The 17,610-nt window shown below is 43.7% G+C and overlaps 1 protein-coding gene, 2 long non-coding RNA genes and 3 other non-coding genes across 6 annotated transcripts; 4 read left to right on the top strand and 2 right to left on the bottom strand.

Annotated features, from left to right (window-relative positions):
- Positions 1–2,256: 2,256 nt before the first annotated feature.
- Positions 2,257–2,844, top strand: LOC116675978 (uncharacterized). Its single transcript, XR_004328574.1, has 2 exons — positions 2,257–2,363; positions 2,690–2,844. It is a non-coding gene; the product is annotated as an uncharacterized LOC116675978 (long non-coding RNA).
- Positions 2,845–3,364: 520 nt separating this feature from the next.
- Positions 3,365–4,276, bottom strand: zgc:113227 (protein ANTAGONIST OF LIKE HETEROCHROMATIN PROTEIN 1). Its single transcript, XM_032507421.1, has one exon. It carries the CDS (start codon positions 4,274–4,276, stop codon positions 3,365–3,367), a length of 912 nt encoding a protein of 303 aa, XP_032363312.1.
- Positions 4,277–4,369: 93 nt separating this feature from the next.
- Positions 4,370–5,307, bottom strand: LOC116675977 (uncharacterized). The gene is made up of 2 exons (XR_004328573.1): positions 5,143–5,307; positions 4,370–4,459 (listed from the first exon to the last, which is right to left on the bottom strand). It is a non-coding gene; the product is annotated as an uncharacterized LOC116675977 (long non-coding RNA).
- An 887-nt stretch (positions 5,308–6,194) lies between these two features.
- Positions 6,195–6,266, top strand: trnaq-uug (transfer RNA glutamine (anticodon UUG)). The gene has a single exon. It is a non-coding gene; the product is annotated as a tRNA-Gln (tRNA).
- A 306-nt stretch (positions 6,267–6,572) lies between these two features.
- On the top strand, positions 6,573–6,644 carry trnae-uuc (transfer RNA glutamic acid (anticodon UUC)). The gene has a single exon. It is a non-coding gene; the product is annotated as a tRNA-Glu (tRNA).
- Positions 6,645–9,461: 2,817 nt separating this feature from the next.
- Positions 9,462–9,543, top strand: trnal-aag (transfer RNA leucine (anticodon AAG)). The gene has a single exon. It is a non-coding gene; the product is annotated as a tRNA-Leu (tRNA).
- Positions 9,544–17,610: the final 8,067 nt, after the last annotated feature.

Genomic DNA, 17,610 nt, shown 5'->3' on the forward strand with positions numbered 1-17,610 from the left:
GATGGGAAACAAAAACAACCGTGGTCTGTGGAGGAAACAACTGTCTGCTGTCTCTGTGGTCCTCACCAGAAATTCAAAATAAACTGGATGGAGCTGTACGGACGAAACCCGTCTTTGAAAGGCTTCAACATGAGATGTCTTTAGCGGGTTACCAGAGAAGTACGGATCAGCTGATAAACAAAATAAAAAAAATTAAAACAAGATTATCGGGATCAAAAAAAGAGCTTGGACGAAGTGTTAGTGGCGGTCAGCAAAGAAGATCGCCATATTTTTAAAGTCCTGTGACTACCCATCCAGGGGGACCCGACGGCATGCCAAACCACCGGGGCGCTCAACTCCGCCACAGCGTTGTTAGAGGCGATGGTGAACAGGGAGAGGCAGGACCATCCCAATGCTTCAGGTGGGTCTTAAAATGTTTCAATTTCAATTATGTATTTTTAACTGTGTTGCCAGCTAGCGTTATGTCTGTTTTCTATGTTATATTCGCATGGTTAACACTAGTTTCGGTGACGACAAGCAAAGGTAGCAAGCTTAGCTAGCTTGTTAGACGTAGCTAAACGTTAACGGCGTATTAACGTTAGGCTACGGGTTGAAGCCTGTTTAACGGTCAGTAGCTGGTTAACGTTAGCAGATAAGCCCGTTGACAGTGACGTTATTGGTTTGGTTGGCACAATGTTTCTGACCGTAGTAGTAGTAGCTAGAAGGCTTATAGTGACTGAAAGTGTGATGTGTGAGATGCTGAACAAAAACTACAGGCTGGTTTAAAATAACGTTAATTATATTAGTCTATGCATCAGATTTTGATTTGAGCGTTATTCACCAACTAAATGTCCTGTGGGAGAGGTGTCCGATTCCGATACCAGTATCGAAATGCCTCCGATACTGCCGGAAAATGCTGGCATCGGTATCGGCGAGTACTGGAGTACAGGCACCGATCCGATACCACATAAACTATTAAAAATAGGGATCTATTTAGTGGTTAGCTCCGTTAGCTCGGACACAGTTCTTCTTCGCCACTCTTAAAATAGTTGCGCTGCTGTTTAGAGGGGCGAAGAAGAATTGATCGCCTAACGCCTCCTTAAAACAAGCTAGCATTAGCGCATCATGTCGGCAGTTTGGCAGTACTTTACCGTGGATGTTCCCACCGTTAAGACGGCAACATGCAACATATGCAAAGAAGCAATTTCAAGGGGTGGCAGAGTGTTGCAATTTCAACAGCAGCAACTTAATTAAACATTTGAAGACGCGTCACGCTAAAGAGCACAACGAATTTACGAAAGCTACGGGGGAAAAAGGACGAACTGCAGCAGCAAACTCTGGAAACTGCCTTCAAGTGACGAGATAAATTCCCAAAGACAGCCAAAAAGCAACAACGATAACCAACAAAGTTTTGGAGTTTATGTACTGGATTACCACCGTCTGTTGCGAAAATTTGGGATCGTGCTGCTTAATGGAGCATTTGAAGCCAAGGTACGGTTTGCCAGGTTGTAAAATAATCTCCGAACTGCGCTACCCAAATTATACGAGACAGTTAGGGAACACATTTCGTGTATGCTTGGGCTTTACCACGGACATTTGGCGCTCCGACGTGTGCCCCATGTCTTTGCTAAGTTTAACGTCCCAATGGGTGGACAACATATAGAGTCACATCCATTTACCCCTCGAGTGCGGAGCTGCACCCCACCGAGTTCCGATGGTCACATACTGGCACATTAATGCCGAATCAATTGAGGGGGGTTCAGTAAAGTGGAAAATCCCCAAGTCCAACGTTCTGTTTTACATTTTTATACTGTTCTATTTAAAAATATATGGCTTCCATTTGCTGTATTAATTCATGTTTTAAAAAGTGTTAAACCTGAGCCAGGCCTTACCACAATGATAATATATCAGTCATTTTTTTTTTTTTTAAACACACACGGGTTATGGGTACTCGGTATCGGCGATACCCACAGCACAAGTATCGGAATCGGTATCGGGAAGTAAAAAATGGTATCGGAACATCTCTAGTCCTGGTTCTGCAACACTTTTAGTCAGCAGGGAGGTTTGCTCATGATAAAATAATAAATACATCAGGGGAGACGATTCGGGAGCAAACACACAACCGCTTATTTACTGTTATGGCGAATTTGAAGATTATTTTTAAATTTATGAAACTTAACAGCAGAGGTCTTACTGTGTATTTTCTGTCTTGAATGAGCATTATAAACTAAACCTGCTCCCTGTGTTGGTTGTTTATAGAGTTGTCTGTTCTGGTGAGGATGATGATGATGATGACACAGAGCTACCACCACCATCACCCCCCCCACAGGACTGCAGCTCGCCGGTCCCATCTGCCTCCGTGTCATCACGGCAAGCCAGACGAGGTAAGCTATGTTGTGCTGTGTATTAAGCGTTTCCTTAATGTTTACATGTTCTACATTGCCTTATAGGTTCCATTTTGTCCAACAAACATTTAACCTGGCCTCTTTAAATGGTCAGTGTGTCCTATTGAAACCATCGGTAGGTCCACTATGGTCACATGCAGGCGCTTGGTTTGTTTGCAGTTAGATTAAATGATGGCAGCCAAAATAAAACCAACTGGAGCTTATCTGCAGCGATGTGTGGACTTGTACTGGTAGTGCACAGGTATATAGATAGTTTGAAATTGTCGTATAATCACACATTTTGGTTTGGTTTGTTTTCTACACAGGAAAAAAGCGTGAACATGAGGAGCTGTTGGACTAGATGGAGAAGGCTGACGATAAGTTCCTGCAGCTCAACAAAGACATGGTGGCAAAGATGGAGGCAGACACCAGCGCTCTGCTGGGGCTCATGGGGCGCATGGTGGCAGTGATGGAGGCGCAAGCAAATAAATAATTAACATGTAATTTATATTATTTATTTATTATTTGTAACTATTTGATTGTCTATGACAATAAACAAATGTTTTTATATTTAACAACATTCTCACCCTTCCTTATTCCAACAAGTCATTATAACACAATACCAGACTGGTTATTCATTAAAAAGATAAAATAACAGTTTTGAAAATGTGAATGTGAAGTGCAAACAATCCTTATTTGGCACAACACACATAGGCACAACGAGTTAAAAGATATAATTTAATGAGTGTATTCCACATTAACTATCTATCCAAAGTAACAGGGATTATCAACAGATATCAATCAACATATACTATACAACAGGTAAAAACATTAAACAAACATGTGAAACTTCCCCAGTTGATTACTGACATTTTTTTGTATCGCAAGTTTTCTGAAATTTTCTCCTGTCAGAAAATGAGGCTTTTACTACTGGAAACTTTCGGTGCATTTAGAAACAGGCAACTGGCAGTAATGATGTACAACAATCACTGTAAAAACTATCACTCCTCTCTACTGAAATAGTTGATTAAGGCTGCTCTAATATCTGCCCCTTCTGGCTCACCATGCTCAGGTAATGCCTGACCTGGAGGTTGAATGTGTAACTGCCCGTCTACACGCTCCTCCATGAAATTGTCACCATGCTCTTCACAAATATTATGAAGCACACAGCAGGTCAACGTCATTTTCTTGCTGAGCTCCAACTTGCAGTCATTTCTTTTGAGGAGACATCTCCAACGGCCCTTCAACCTTCCAAAAGCCGTCTCTACAACCGAACGTGCACTGCTCAGCCTGTAATTGTAGGTGTGTTGTTCAGGTGAGAGTCTTTCAGAGTCGGAGAAGGGCTTCATAAGCCAGTTCTGCATTGGGTAAGCAGGGTCACCGATGAGGTAGTGTCCAACATTAATGCCAGAGATGATCTTTTTGTTTTGTCCAAGTAATTCACCATCACTAAGTTGATCACATAAATTTGACTGCCTTAGCACTCTTGCGTCATGCATACTCCCTGCATAGCCCACACACACATCCCAAAACAGGCCTCTGCCGTCCACAACTCCTTGCAATATTATCGAGTGCCACCCTTTCCGGTTAAAGTAGTCCCGGGGATACTCATCGGGGGCAATGATTGGGATGTGGCTTCCATCTATTGCAACAACAACCTGTGGTATTCTCCAGCGGTTATGGAAGAAGGTGGCAATTTCAACCAGCTTAGCAGCATCTGGGGTGGTGATGTGTTGAGGGAGCAAGACCTTTATAACGGAGTCACAGAAATCCTGAACACAGTTAAACACTGTGCTTAGACCTACCCCAAAAAGGTGGCTAATGGTCCTATACTCAATGCCAGTAGCCAGCTTCCACAGAGCAATTGCAACACGTTTTCTCACTGGAACAGCCAGACGGTAGGTGGTGTTCATTCGGCCCAAGAGATCCCTGACCTGACCACATATGTATTCTAATGACTCCCGGGACATTCGAAAGTTTTGAACAAACTGTGTAGGGGTCAAATCCGGCACAACTGTGTCCCACCAATAGTGTGATCGGTGGTATGCCCAGACAACATGTGTCCTCCTCTGCCTTGCCCTCAGCCATAATACAACCTGCAAAAATAAAAGTCAGTTGGTTTGTTAACATGTATGCTTTGGTATTGTACAGTATTACATCCAACAATAATAACAGGGGTTTTACAAAACAATTAACAAAATTGCAGCAAAAAAAATTTCAGATTAGTGTAAAGATTTATGTTGAGATTTTATATAAAAAAGATTGCAAAATTATCAAATTCTTTTTGTTTACATTTCTTATATTAACTGATAGGGTTTCCCCCCTTAAACCCTGCTGCCCAACATGTACATGCACGTCCCTGGCTGGCGATATCACCGTTAACATGACAGAGAAGATGAGACACAATGGTTACAAATATACATTGTAACGCTGGCTGCACAGATTATGTCGACAATACGCTACGATTGACACACACACACACACACACACAGTTATAATCATATGCTGGATGTATGGTGTATATGTTCTACATGAGTTAAATGACCGGGCTATAATAAGATCACTTCTGCTATGTAATCGACAACCAGGACAATTCCATAGTGGTTGGTAAACCGGAACATTTTAGAGTCCCGATAGGCTTTTGTCGGAAAAACTGGGACTGCCCCGGTCAAACCGGAACGTCTGATCACCCTAACGGTGTTTTGCTTCACGCTACTGCTGTTACCATCGCTAGCTAGCAAAATATGATAATAAATGTTAAATCATGGGAGATAATTACCTTTCTCCTTGAACGTGTCCTCTGTCCATAGCGGTCACGAAGAGCTGTCAAGGCCCGTCTTTGAATTCCAGTGTGAATTTGTAAAGCCAGGAGCAAAAGTATCGGTATGTAGTCCTCCATTATTGTTGATAGTCATAATGCGTTGCTATGACAACAGAGGTGCTTGCAGTGACGTTGTGACGTAGCCCTACTCTGGCTCTCGAGGCTGTGGAAAATCGAGCTGGTTCCTAGATAACTGGCGAGTAGAACCAGCACCGAACTAGCACTAGCACCAGCCCAGAACCAGCACCTGGTTAGCCTTGGTGGAAAAGACATATCACTGAGCTACAGCCCCTGAAGATTTTCAGATTTTTTAAATTTTTTTGTGTTACACGGAATAAGAGAAGAAACCTGGGTGGAATATGTAATGTTAATGTTGTATATGGCTTCAAAACCTGGTGGTGGCTGGAAATCAAACAATGGCAAAATGCTTGCACTGCTATTGTATAAATCAAAGTTAAAAAGTAACATGACTCAAAAAAAGCTACTGCGATGGCTGGGAATCCAACACCGGTCATTTGCTTGGAAGGCAGCTATGCTCACCACTATACCACCATCGCTGGACAATGCACTGTTGACTGCAAATCTTGCAACACATCTGGTCATTGAGACAGATTTTTGCATTAATTACCATGAACACAAGGAGGTCACTACAACCCACAACACTGTGCTATACAAATTTGCTCAATGTCAAAGGAGTAAAGCAGGACATGGGTAAAGTGCAGAGTTGGTAGACACTTGTTAAGTTAAACATACAATTTATTGTTTTTTAATTCATGATGCATTATTTCATATCGGAATAAGAGCTCTTTGAGGTCTGTTACAGTCAGGACATTTGTTGGAGATGCCTGGGATTGAACCCCGGGGTCTCATACATGCAAAGCATGCGCTCTACCACTGAGCTATATCCCCTAAATGCTCTCTGATTTGTTGTGATTTTTGTGTGCCTTCAATATCACACATGTGGATATTATGAAAGAAACTGCCAAGCAAACACTAGCAACACTTTGAAAGGTTCCATGGTGTAATGGTTAGCACTCTGGACTTTGAATCCAGCAATCTGAGTTCAAATTTCAGTGGAACCTGTTTTTAAGCCACAGCACAGGTGAAAAAGATCAACCTTTCAACTTCCCACATCTAGTTTAAAGTGAGCTTACAGGTTCAAAATGGAGCTGAACCCGGAGGAGGATTCCTCCCTAACGGCCGCTCTGCTCTGCTCCGTGCCCCTGCCGTCCGGTAATAGTTAAAGCAGATAAAAACCTAAAGAACACTCAAAAGCTTCAAGATAAAACTTTTTTATGAAGCTTCTTCACATTCAAGAGAAGGCCTAGTTCAAGCCAGCCTATGACTTGATTCATGAAATCATTTCCCTGTTATTAATATGTAGTCAGTCCCATATGGTCTAGCGGTTAGGATTCCTGGTTTTCACCCAGGTGGCCCGGGTTCAACTCCCGGTATGGGAATCAATGTCTAGCCGATGAAGGTCTGCGGCAAGATCTGTGTCATTGGTCCTGTATTAAATGAGAGCTGTATTAACCCTGAGCTATATATGCCCTGATATCCATTTCCCCAAACCTAACTCATGTAATGATAATACATAGACAATATAATGTCTCAATGATCAAACATTGTTAAACTTTAACTAGACATGGTGGTGGAGAAAAGGTGACTATCTGATACCAGACTTCTTGCAGTGTTTTATCAACAAGTCATATATGTATTTATTTGCCCTGTTCCTGGCATATCTATGGATGTATTCATAAAATCACAGTTATTATTCAACGTGTCAGTCCCATATGGTCTAGAAGTCTGGATTCTGCCTAAATAACCTTTACATACATTCTTAAGGAGTCCTCTGGAGACTACAATCAGTAGATCTGAGAAAGCGTTCAGTTGGTTTGATTTTACATTCATTTGGCCTAAGTGGTGTCCAAAAGGTCTTGGTTGCTGCTCTTAAAGACTTCTAATAGTAGAAAACCCTGGTTTTCACCCAGGTGGCCCTGGTTCAGCTCCTGGTATGGGAATTGGTATTTAGCTGGTGAAAGATCTGCACGATCTCTGACATTGGTCCTGTATTAAATCAGAGCTGTAGTTATGTACGTAAAAAGGCAAAAAAAAGTGGAAGGTTAACTCAAGAAGTGTTTAATAAAGATTAGCACGTACAGCTGTATCTGTATCTGTTAACCATATGAATTATCTGTATCTGTATCTGGCCAAACCCGGAAGTGGACAGGATTTAACCTGGAAGTGGGTTAGGTTGTCATGAAATGGGTGGGGACTCTGAATCCAGTGGTCTGAGTTCAAATCTCAGTGGAACCTGTTTTTAAGCCACAGCACAGGTGAAAAAGATCAACCTTTCAACTTTCAACATCTAGTGTAAAGTAAGCTTACAGGTGTAATGTCCTTGGTCATTTAGACTGTAAACAGTATGTTGGTGGGGGCATGTTGAGGAGCCACCTGGTTGTTAATGTAATCAGAAGGAGCTCCAAATTTGACAGTATTGACTGGAAGTGATAGGCTTTGACTTATATGGGGGATACACACTTTGCATTCAGTCACCATAAAAATTAGGGATCACTGAAATTTGAACTTGTGTTGCTGCAGTCAGAGTATACAGTGCTCATCCTGAATGGGCCAGTATAGTGCATCAGAATTGCTTGTTGAATAGTTTATTAGCTTTGGAACCCCCCTTTCCCCACAGCTTTCAATTGTCAGATATGGGTGGGGGAGTGGGCACTGTGTCCAACCCTTTCTGTGTAAAAAACAACTAAAGAAGTCTCTTGGATAAGAGACAAAACTTCTGCGGAGGACCTTTTACCAAGTCCAATGTCCCTTGGCCTAGTTGTGCACTTTTGGGGTAATAGCATGGATCAAGAACCAAAACGGACACATCTGGAATCATTGTGGGAATTGTACGGCAATATTCGACACGTTTAGACCATGAAGACAGTTATCAGTTTATTTCCCATCTGGCAGGTTTATTTGTGGACTCAGTTGGACATTTTGAAGATAATTGCACAATGTTGACCCAATTGTCAGTCTATTTCCAATGCCATACCATTGTCAAGCACATTGCCACCCTGGTGACTTTCTTCCATGTCTCCATGAACGCCCATATATTTGGACTGACAGTTGAGAAACCTTCCCTTGTTAACTATGACATGGATGACTGAGAACCTACAATAGAGTGACATGTTTAATTTAGTATATTATAATTTTTTAAACAGGTCCTACTGTACATCTGTTGGATCTGTTAGGATGGCCGAGCGGTCCAAGGACCTGCGTTCAGGTCGCAGTCTACACTGGAGGCGTGGGTTCAAATCCCACTTCTGACAACCAGTGTTTTCATCTGGAACTAATGTCTGACACATGATATCGCGATTAAAGAATTTATCAGTTATTTGTATGTAAGAGGACAAGAATGTGCCCAAGAAACGCAATTGCAAGTGCAGCGTTTTGTGAGCATCTTTTCTTGTCAACACATGTAAAGTTACCATGTGTTTGTACACAGTAGCCATATCTACTGCTGTATTCACTGTCTGTGGCAAGTCCTTTAAAACCTGTTTTTGACTTGCTTTTTTCCACATCCTCTGAATGCTTAGCTAACAAAATGACTTAAGTTGGCCTGTAATTGTTGCTTTTTCATCTTTGTTGTGATTGTTGTGTGCCTTTAATATCACACATGTGGATAATATGAAAGAAACTGTCTAGCAAACCCTTGCAACACTTCTGAAGGTTCCATGGTGTAATGGTTAGCACTCTGGACTCTGAATCCAGTGGTCTGAGTTCAAATCTCAGTATCTCCGGATTCCTCCCTAACGGCTGCTCTGCTCTGCTCTACTCCGTGCCCCCGCTGTCCGGTAATAGTTAAAGCAGATAAAAACCTAAAGAACGCTCAAAAGCTTCAAGATGAAACTTACTTAAGAAGCTTCTTCATTCACGTTCAAGAGAAGGCCTGTGTCCAGCCAGACTATGACTTGATTCATGAAATCCCTGTTATTAATATGTGGTCTGTCCCATATGGTCTAGCGGTTAGGATTCCTGGTTTTCACCCAAGTGGCCTAGGTTCAACTCTGGTATGGGAATTGGTATTTAGCCGGTGAAGGTCTGCAGAAAGATCTGTACAATCTCTAACATTGGCCTGTATTAAATCAGAGCTGTAGTTAGGTAATCTAAGTTATGTGTTTTCCCTTGCAAACGTTTTTTTCCAATAACATTAACAAGCATACCGTTAGTTACGTTCCTTGTGTTTGTCACGATTTGGGGAAGTAACATTTGCAGGTAGTGTGGCCGAGCGGTCTAAGGCGCTGGATTAAGGCTCCAGTCTCTCTGGAGGCGTGGGTTCAAATCCCACCACTGCCAACTGCTGAAATGTTACATACATTGGTACAGCACCTTGGAGTAGAGTTTACCAAGGAGCCTGAGCATAGTGATACTCCTGTAATGGGCAGATGTCATTCTTCTTGAAGAGGGGAGCAACCACCCTGGTCTGCCACTCCTTAGGCACTGCCACAGACCTCCACGCAATGTTAAAGAGGTATGTCAACCAAGACAGCCTCTCCTTACAATATTTCTCAACGAATTTAATCAATCCCTGGGGCTTTGCCACTGTGGAGTTCTTTAAACAGTAAAACCAAGGATATTTTTACTACTGTAAAACTAAGTTACAGTAAGGGTATTATACTGTAAAAAAAACATGTACAGTTATGATACTGTAATCAGGAAGTCACAGCACGTTGCCAGTAAGTTAACGCAAATTTACAAAAAAAAGTCTAACAGTGTTCAGACAAACATCATTGACTTTCTTTCTTGTAAAAAACACAACTTCCTGGACTTTCTTTACAATATAGTCTGTACATGTCCCTTGCTTCCAAATTCCCATTTTTCATGGGCTGAATCTCAACTATCACTGACTCTGCAGAGAGAGCCAATCAGAGCTGATCAGCAACAGCTGTGCTACCTGCATGATAGGTTTTTACATGGCATGTAGCACAGGAACCAGTTTCTCTTGGTGACTGGAGTGATGGCAGCTGTTTGGGTCTTTGTTGTTTGTGTGCTGACTGTTTGGATTAACAAAGGTTGTTACGTTTCTTCTGTTTCAAGCTTGTATTCAAATATGTAGTGGAGTATAACAAATGTAAAGAGTAGGGTAAATTACACAATTACTGAAGTGAAATTTAGCTGTAACAAGTTCATGATATGTGCCGTCAAATAGCAGAAACATTTGATTAACAGCAGTTGCATTGTCCTTAGGCTTGAGTTTGCCAGTTGGCGGCACAAATGAAAGACATGATGATGAGCTGCAGAGGAGAATGATTAGAGGTAAGAACGTTAGTGACAGACTCTTTCAAGAGCTACTTACGGACACTAACTGAATTTATTTTCTGCCACAGATGTGTCTCCCAATGATCTCTCCATGAAGAGGGCCTTCGCACTTCTCCAGTCAATGGAGTCCAAGTTGATCCAAGCTGCTAAAGAAGGTGAGCAGGTTCTGTGAAACCATAATGGGAAAATGCTGCAACTGTTTTTACAGCTGAGGTTCTTTGTGGCACAATGTAGTAAATAAGGTTAAGTTGTCTGGCTTTTGGAATGGGGATTCCAACCCATGTTTAAACTATTTTGACCATACAATGTGGGTATAAAGCTGGCTTAATTAATCAGACATTCATGTGTTTATTGAATACAACAATTGGTGCTTACTCAACTTCGGCCTATAGCCACATCACTCACACCGTATTGTCTAATATTGCAAGTGTCCAACAGTTACATGAAAAATAAATTAAGATTAAACTCTTTTTATATTGTGTGGCTATTTGCTCTCAAAAGCAACAGAATAGCTAAGGTAGCTTTGTATAGATCGTGGAATTTCCCAAACCAAGTGAGTCTTAAAAGGGAAGTCTTAATACTTGCTTTGCTTTTTAATAAAAAACGAAGAAGCCTTAATGGTAAATTCTTTACAGTATTATTGTCAAGGGTAGTTGGGACTTAACGATTTCTTCATATTTTTCAGCACAACTGGAAACCAATGAAGTGGAAGCTGAGGCAGCTATTCAAAAACTTGCAGATGTTCAATTGCCCCTGAACGGACCCAAACGGCTCGAAACCAACCAGACGCTGGGCGACCAGGCTGCCAACCAGACGCTGGGCGACCAGGCTGCCAACCAGACGCTGGGCGACCAGGCTGCCAACCAGACGCTGGGCGACCAGGCTGCCAACCAGACGCTGGGCGACCAGGCTGCCAACCAGACGCTGGGCGACCAGGCTGCCAACCAGACGCTGGGCGACCAGGCTGCCAACCAGACGCTGGGCGACCAGGCTGCCAACCAGACGCTGGGCGACCAGGCTGCCAACCAGACGCTGGGCGACCAGGCTGCCAACCAGACGCTGGGCGACCAGGCTGCCAACCAGACGCTGGGCGACCAGGCTGCCAACCAGACGCTGGGCGACCAGGCTGCCAACCAGACGCTGGGCGACCAGGCTGCCAACCAGACGCTGGGCGACCAGGCTGCCAACCAGACGCTGGGCGACCAGGCTGCCAACCAGACGCTGGGCGACCAGGCTGCCAACCAGACGCTGGGCGACCAGGCTGCCAACCAGACGCTGGGCGACCAGGCTGCCAACCAGACGCTGGGCGACCAGGCTGCCAACCAGACGCTGGGCGACCAGGCTGCCAACCAGACGCTGGGCGACCAGGCTGCCAACCAGACGCTGGGCGACCAGGCTGCCAACCAGACGCTGGGCGACCAGGCTGCCAACCAGACGCTGGCGACCAGGCTGCCACCAGACGCTGGGCGACCAGGCTGCCAACCAGACGCTGGGCGACCAGGCTGCCAACCAGACGCTGGGCGACCAGGCTGCCAACCAGACGCTGGGCGACCAGGCTGCCAACCAGACGCTGGGCGACCAGGCTGCCAACCAGACGCTGGGCGACCAGGCTGCCAACCAGACGCTGGGCGACCAGGCTGCCAACCAGACGCTGGGCGACCAGGCTGCCAACCAGACGCTGGGCGACCAGGCTGCCAACCAGACGCTGGGCGACCAGGCTGCCAACCAGACGCTGGGCGACCAGGCTGCCAACCAGACGCTGGGCGACCAGGCTGCCAACCAGACGCTGGGCGACCAGGCTGCCAACCAGACGCTGGGCGACCAGGCTGCCAACCAGACGCTGGGCGACCAGGCTGCCAACCAGACGCTGGGCGACCAGGCTGCCAACCAGACGCTGGGCGACCAGGCTGCCAACCAGACGCTGGGCGACCAGGCTGCCAACCAGACGCTGGGCGACCAGGCTGCCAACCAGACGCTGGGCGACCAGGCTGCCAACCAGACGCTGGGCGACCAGGCTGCCAACCAGACGCTGGGCGACCAGGCTGCCAACCAGACGCTGGGCGACCAGGCTGCCAACCAGACGCTGGGCGACCAGGCTGCCAACCAGACGCTGGGCGACCAGGCTGCCAACCAGACGCTGGGCGACCAGGCTGCCAACCAGACGCTGGGCGACCAGGCTGCCAACCAGACGCTGGGCGACCAGGCTGCCAACCAGACGCTGGGCGACCAGGTGCCAACCAGACGCTGGGCGACCAGGCTGCCAACCAGACGCTGGGCGACCAGGCTGCCAACCAGACGCTGGGCGACCAGGCTGCCAACCAGACGCTGGGCGACCAGGCTGCCAACCAGACGTGGGCGACCAGGCTGCCAACCAGACGCTGGGCGACCAGGCTGCCAACCAGACGCTGGGCGACCAGGCAGGCTGCCAACCAGACGCTGGGCGACCAGGCTGCCAACCAGACGCTGGGCGACCAGGCTGCCAACCAGACGCTGGGCGACCAGGCTGCCAACCAGACGCTGGGCGACCAGGCCGCCAACCTGACGCTGGGCGACCAGGCCGCCAACCAGACGCTGGGCGACCAGGCCGCCAACCAGACGCTGGGCGACCAGGCCGCCAACCAGACGCTGGGCGACCAGGCCGCCAACCTGACGCTGGGCGACCAGGCCGCCAACCTGACGCTGGGCGACCAGGCCGCCAACCTGACGCCTGTTACCTTGTCAACCTGATGTGCCTTTGACATGTTTCTGCATGTACCTACTTATATCTGTGGTGATATTAAACTGAACCAATTTTACCATACTTCTCTGATAAATTCTAAGCTATGAATGATTTAATCTGCCTGGAAGCACAACTGTTTCTTTTTGCCATTACTTTATGCATGCCTCCAAACTAAAACAATTGCACAAAAAGGTGATCACTTTGGGATCAACACTTGAAATTACTTTTCTTTATCAGAAAAGTTTCTATTAACAAAAATAACTGGGTTTAAAATTTTATGATTTAAATTTATGAATTTTAGGTTTTTTTTTTTTTTTTAATTATATTTATTGGTTTTCAACGTTTTGACAACAAACAAATGCAATACAAGACAAGAACAAGAGAACAATCCAGCTCTTAGAGTTACATACCTATATACGAGCATATGCGTACACACACATATACATACCTACCAAAGAGAAAGAAGGAAAAAAAAAAAGACAGCAATGGAAAACAAATGGTCTATACCAAAACATTTCAGATGTTTACAATTCGGTCATCCTCAAATTACAAATCCTCTCCGAAGAAGAACCGAAGTTTCAAAACCTACATAAGAAGTAAAAGGTTCCCAAACTTTATAAAAGTTATTTTCTTTATCGTGCAGTTTGCTCGTCAAGTAGTCCAGAGATATATATAGTCCAGTATTATATTTAGCCATTGTGATTTACTTGGTACTTTGTCAGAAATCCAATTCAATACCACACATTTTCTTGCACAAAAAGTAAGCATTCTGTAGAGTTGACGCTGATATTTACCAGTAATACCGGCGTCGGTTAAACCAAGTAGTAAATACAATGGGTTAAATTGTGTGCAAACAGAGAAAATCTTATCTAATTCACATTTTATTATATGCCAAAAATGTTGAATTTCCCTGCAGGACCAGTAACAATGTGTAAGACTACCAATATCCACTCTACATTTTAGACAAAATGGTGAGAGGCTTGCATTGAATTTACTTCGCTGAGAAGGAGAAATGTGCGCACGGTGTAAAATTTTAAATTGTATGGACTTAACCCGATTGCAAATACTTAAAGACTTTACATTCTTCCAAACCTCATCCCATCCCTCCTGATTTATTGCCCACTGCAATTCCTTTTCCCAAACTTCTTTTAGGTGAAATGTATTTGGTGAGGGGGCTCTTTCAGCAAGTTGTAAAAGACTTTGAAGTTTTTACCCTGGGGGAAAAAAGCTGTTTTCACACACTGAAATTGTTTGGTCCACATCGAGTGCGGTTTTTTTCTGTATGAAATCTCTATTGCAAATAACGAAAAAAATCCTGCCTCCCAATATCATATTTATCCAATAGTTGGGAGAATGATAATAATGTGTTACCTTCCATCAAGTCAGAAAGCGTACGAATTCCCTTTATTGACCATATTTTGAAGCCAGAGTCCATGGCGCCAGGTAGAAACATCGGGTTATCACAAATAGGTGTAAGAGGAGATATAATTTGGAACCTGTCCTCAAGTTTTTGGACCATTTGCCATGCCCTCACAGTGTTAATAGTAATGGGGTTACTGCAGTACGTTTTTAAAGTATAGTTTTTTCCCAAAAAAAGTAAGTTTTTTAAAGGGAACCTGGACATAGAGCTTTCTATATCAAGCCAGCAGGTATAGATGGTTGACGTTTTAATGTGCCTAGTGGCATGACCTCAGATTGTTGAAATTGATTTTATAGCCCGAAAAGTCCCCAACCTGTTAATGGTCTCTATGAGATGCGGGATAGAGTCCTCAGGCTGAGATAGAAATATGAGCACGTCGTCAGCATATAAAGAAATCTTGTGTTGTCTCTCCCCAATGGTCAGACACATATCCCCCCATGGGTCCGCACCGCCTCTGCCAGAGGCTCCATAACCAGAGCAAAAAGCAGGGGCGATAGGGGGCAGCCTTGGCGTGTTCCCCTTTGCACCCGAAATTTGGCGATCGTAAACCATTAGTAATAACAGCTGAGCAAGGCTCGCTGTAAAGTAATCTGATCCAATTAACAACATTTTTCCCAGGCCAAACTTTCTCATAGCGTAGAAAAGATATGACCACTCAACGCGATCAAATGCCTTTTCGGCGTCTAGGGAAACAACTAGACCAGGCATTGCACTTTGATTGAAGAGCTGGATCACGTTGAGCAACCTACGCATGTTATTAAAGGAGCAACGTCCTTAATGAAGCCAGTTTGATCCTCATTGATAAGTGTTGGGAGTAGGATCTCCAAACATTTCGCTAATATTTTGAAAGGATCTTTAGTCTACATTTAATAAGGAAATTGGCCTGTACGAGGCACAATCTTCCGGTGGTTATTTTTTTAAGTATTAGAGATATGTTGGCTTCCCTCAATGACATGGGCAAGTGACCTTTTCGAAAAGAGTCGTTAAACATGTGTAGCAGCGGTTCGACCAGTAGGGTGATGAGCTCCTTGTAAAATTCTACAATAAGAGAGTCAGGCCCTGCTGTTTTTCCAGACTGCAGCCTCCAATGGCTTCCGTGACTTCCTTAATGGTTATAGGACTGTCTAATGTTGATTTTTGGATTTCTGTCAAACAAGGAAGGTTAAAGTTGGAAAAAAAGGTGTCCATTAGCTCTGTAGTGTCATTAGAGATCTGAGACTCGTAGAGATTTTCGTAAAATCTTTTGAAGGTGTTGTTAATATCATCTGAGTCAAAGAGTTGTTTGCCATTCCTGTCGTTAATGAATGCTATATTTGAGAGTCTGATTTCTTTTGATCACGTATGACAAATATTCCCAGGCTTGTCACCGTGTTCATATAGTTTTTGTTTTGCAAATCTCATTTTTGGAATGACTACATATTAATAACAGCGATTTCATGAATCAATCCATAGTCTGGCTGGAAACAGGCCTTCTCTTGAACGTGAATGAAGAAGCTCCTTAAGTAAGTTTTATCTTGAAGCTTTTGAGTGTTCTTTAGGTTTTATCTGCTTTAACTATTACCGGACAGCGGGGGCACGGAGCAGAGCAGAGCGGCCATTAGGGAGGAATCCTCCTCCGTGTTCAGCTCCATTTTGAACTGGCGGTAAAAAACTTATATTGGAACTTTATGATGAATAGAAATGTTGACAGGTTGATTTCTGTTAATAACACACACAACTATAGTCAATAGAAAAAGAAAATATATATATGTAGAGCCGTCTTGTTCATCTTTCCACTGTTACAATCACCACTCTGGTCTGGTTGGAAACTAAAGGATCTAAACTAAAAGGATGTTCCCTTTAACTAACAGGTCTATCTCTGTAGGGATCCATTAAACAGTCAATCATTGGCGTTATTCTACGAGTCAGATGAATAAATCAGCTGTTTGCTATTTATTATGAACACATCAAACAACTGAAACACATTAAACATATCAAACACTTGAAAGACATCAAACACCCTTAAACAATCAAACACACTTAAACACATCAAACATGAAAAACATCAAAACACATCAAACAACTGTAAACATCAAACACAAACACTTGAAACATCAAAACACCTGAAACACATGAAACACATCAAACATCTGAAAACAACCAAAACACCAAAACACATCAAACACATCAAAGACATCAAACACCTGAAACACATCAAACACCTGAAACACATAAGATACATCAAAACCTGAAACACATTAAACACCTGAAAAACATCAAACACCTAAAACACATCAAACACTTAAACACATCAAACACCTGAAACATTTGACACCACCAGTAACACAAACACATCAAACACCTTAAACACATCATACACCTTAAACACATCAAACACCATCCAACACTTAAACACATCAAACACCTGAACCACATCAAACACCTGAACACATAAAAGACATTAAAGACATCAAAGACCTAAAACACATCAATCCACAGGAAGCAAAAACACATCAAACAACTGAAACACATTGATCACATCAAACAACTGAAACTCCTAAATCACATCAAACAACTGAAACCCTTCAATGCCCAAAACACATCTCAAACACAAAAAAAAACACATCAAAGATCTAAAACACATCGAACACATCACACATTAACACCTGAAACACATCAAACACCGAAACACATCAAAACACCTTAAAGCACATCAAACATGTGAAACATATCCAAACACATCACAACAACCTGAACACATTTGACACAACGAAACACAAACACATCAAACACCTGAAACACATCAAACACTTGAAAAAACATAAAAAACACCTGCATCTGAACACACCATCAAAAACCTAAAAACTACTGAAACACATCAAATAACTTGAAACACATCAAACACCTTAAACACATCCAACACATTTAAACACATCATACACCTGAAACACATCAAACACCTGAAACACATAAAAGACATTAAAAC

This window comes from Etheostoma spectabile, unplaced genomic scaffold (genome assembly GCF_008692095.1).
Source record: "Etheostoma spectabile isolate EspeVRDwgs_2016 unplaced genomic scaffold, UIUC_Espe_1.0 scaffold00002536, whole genome shotgun sequence".
Lineage (NCBI taxonomy): Eukaryota > Metazoa > Chordata > Actinopteri > Perciformes > Percidae > Etheostoma > Etheostoma spectabile.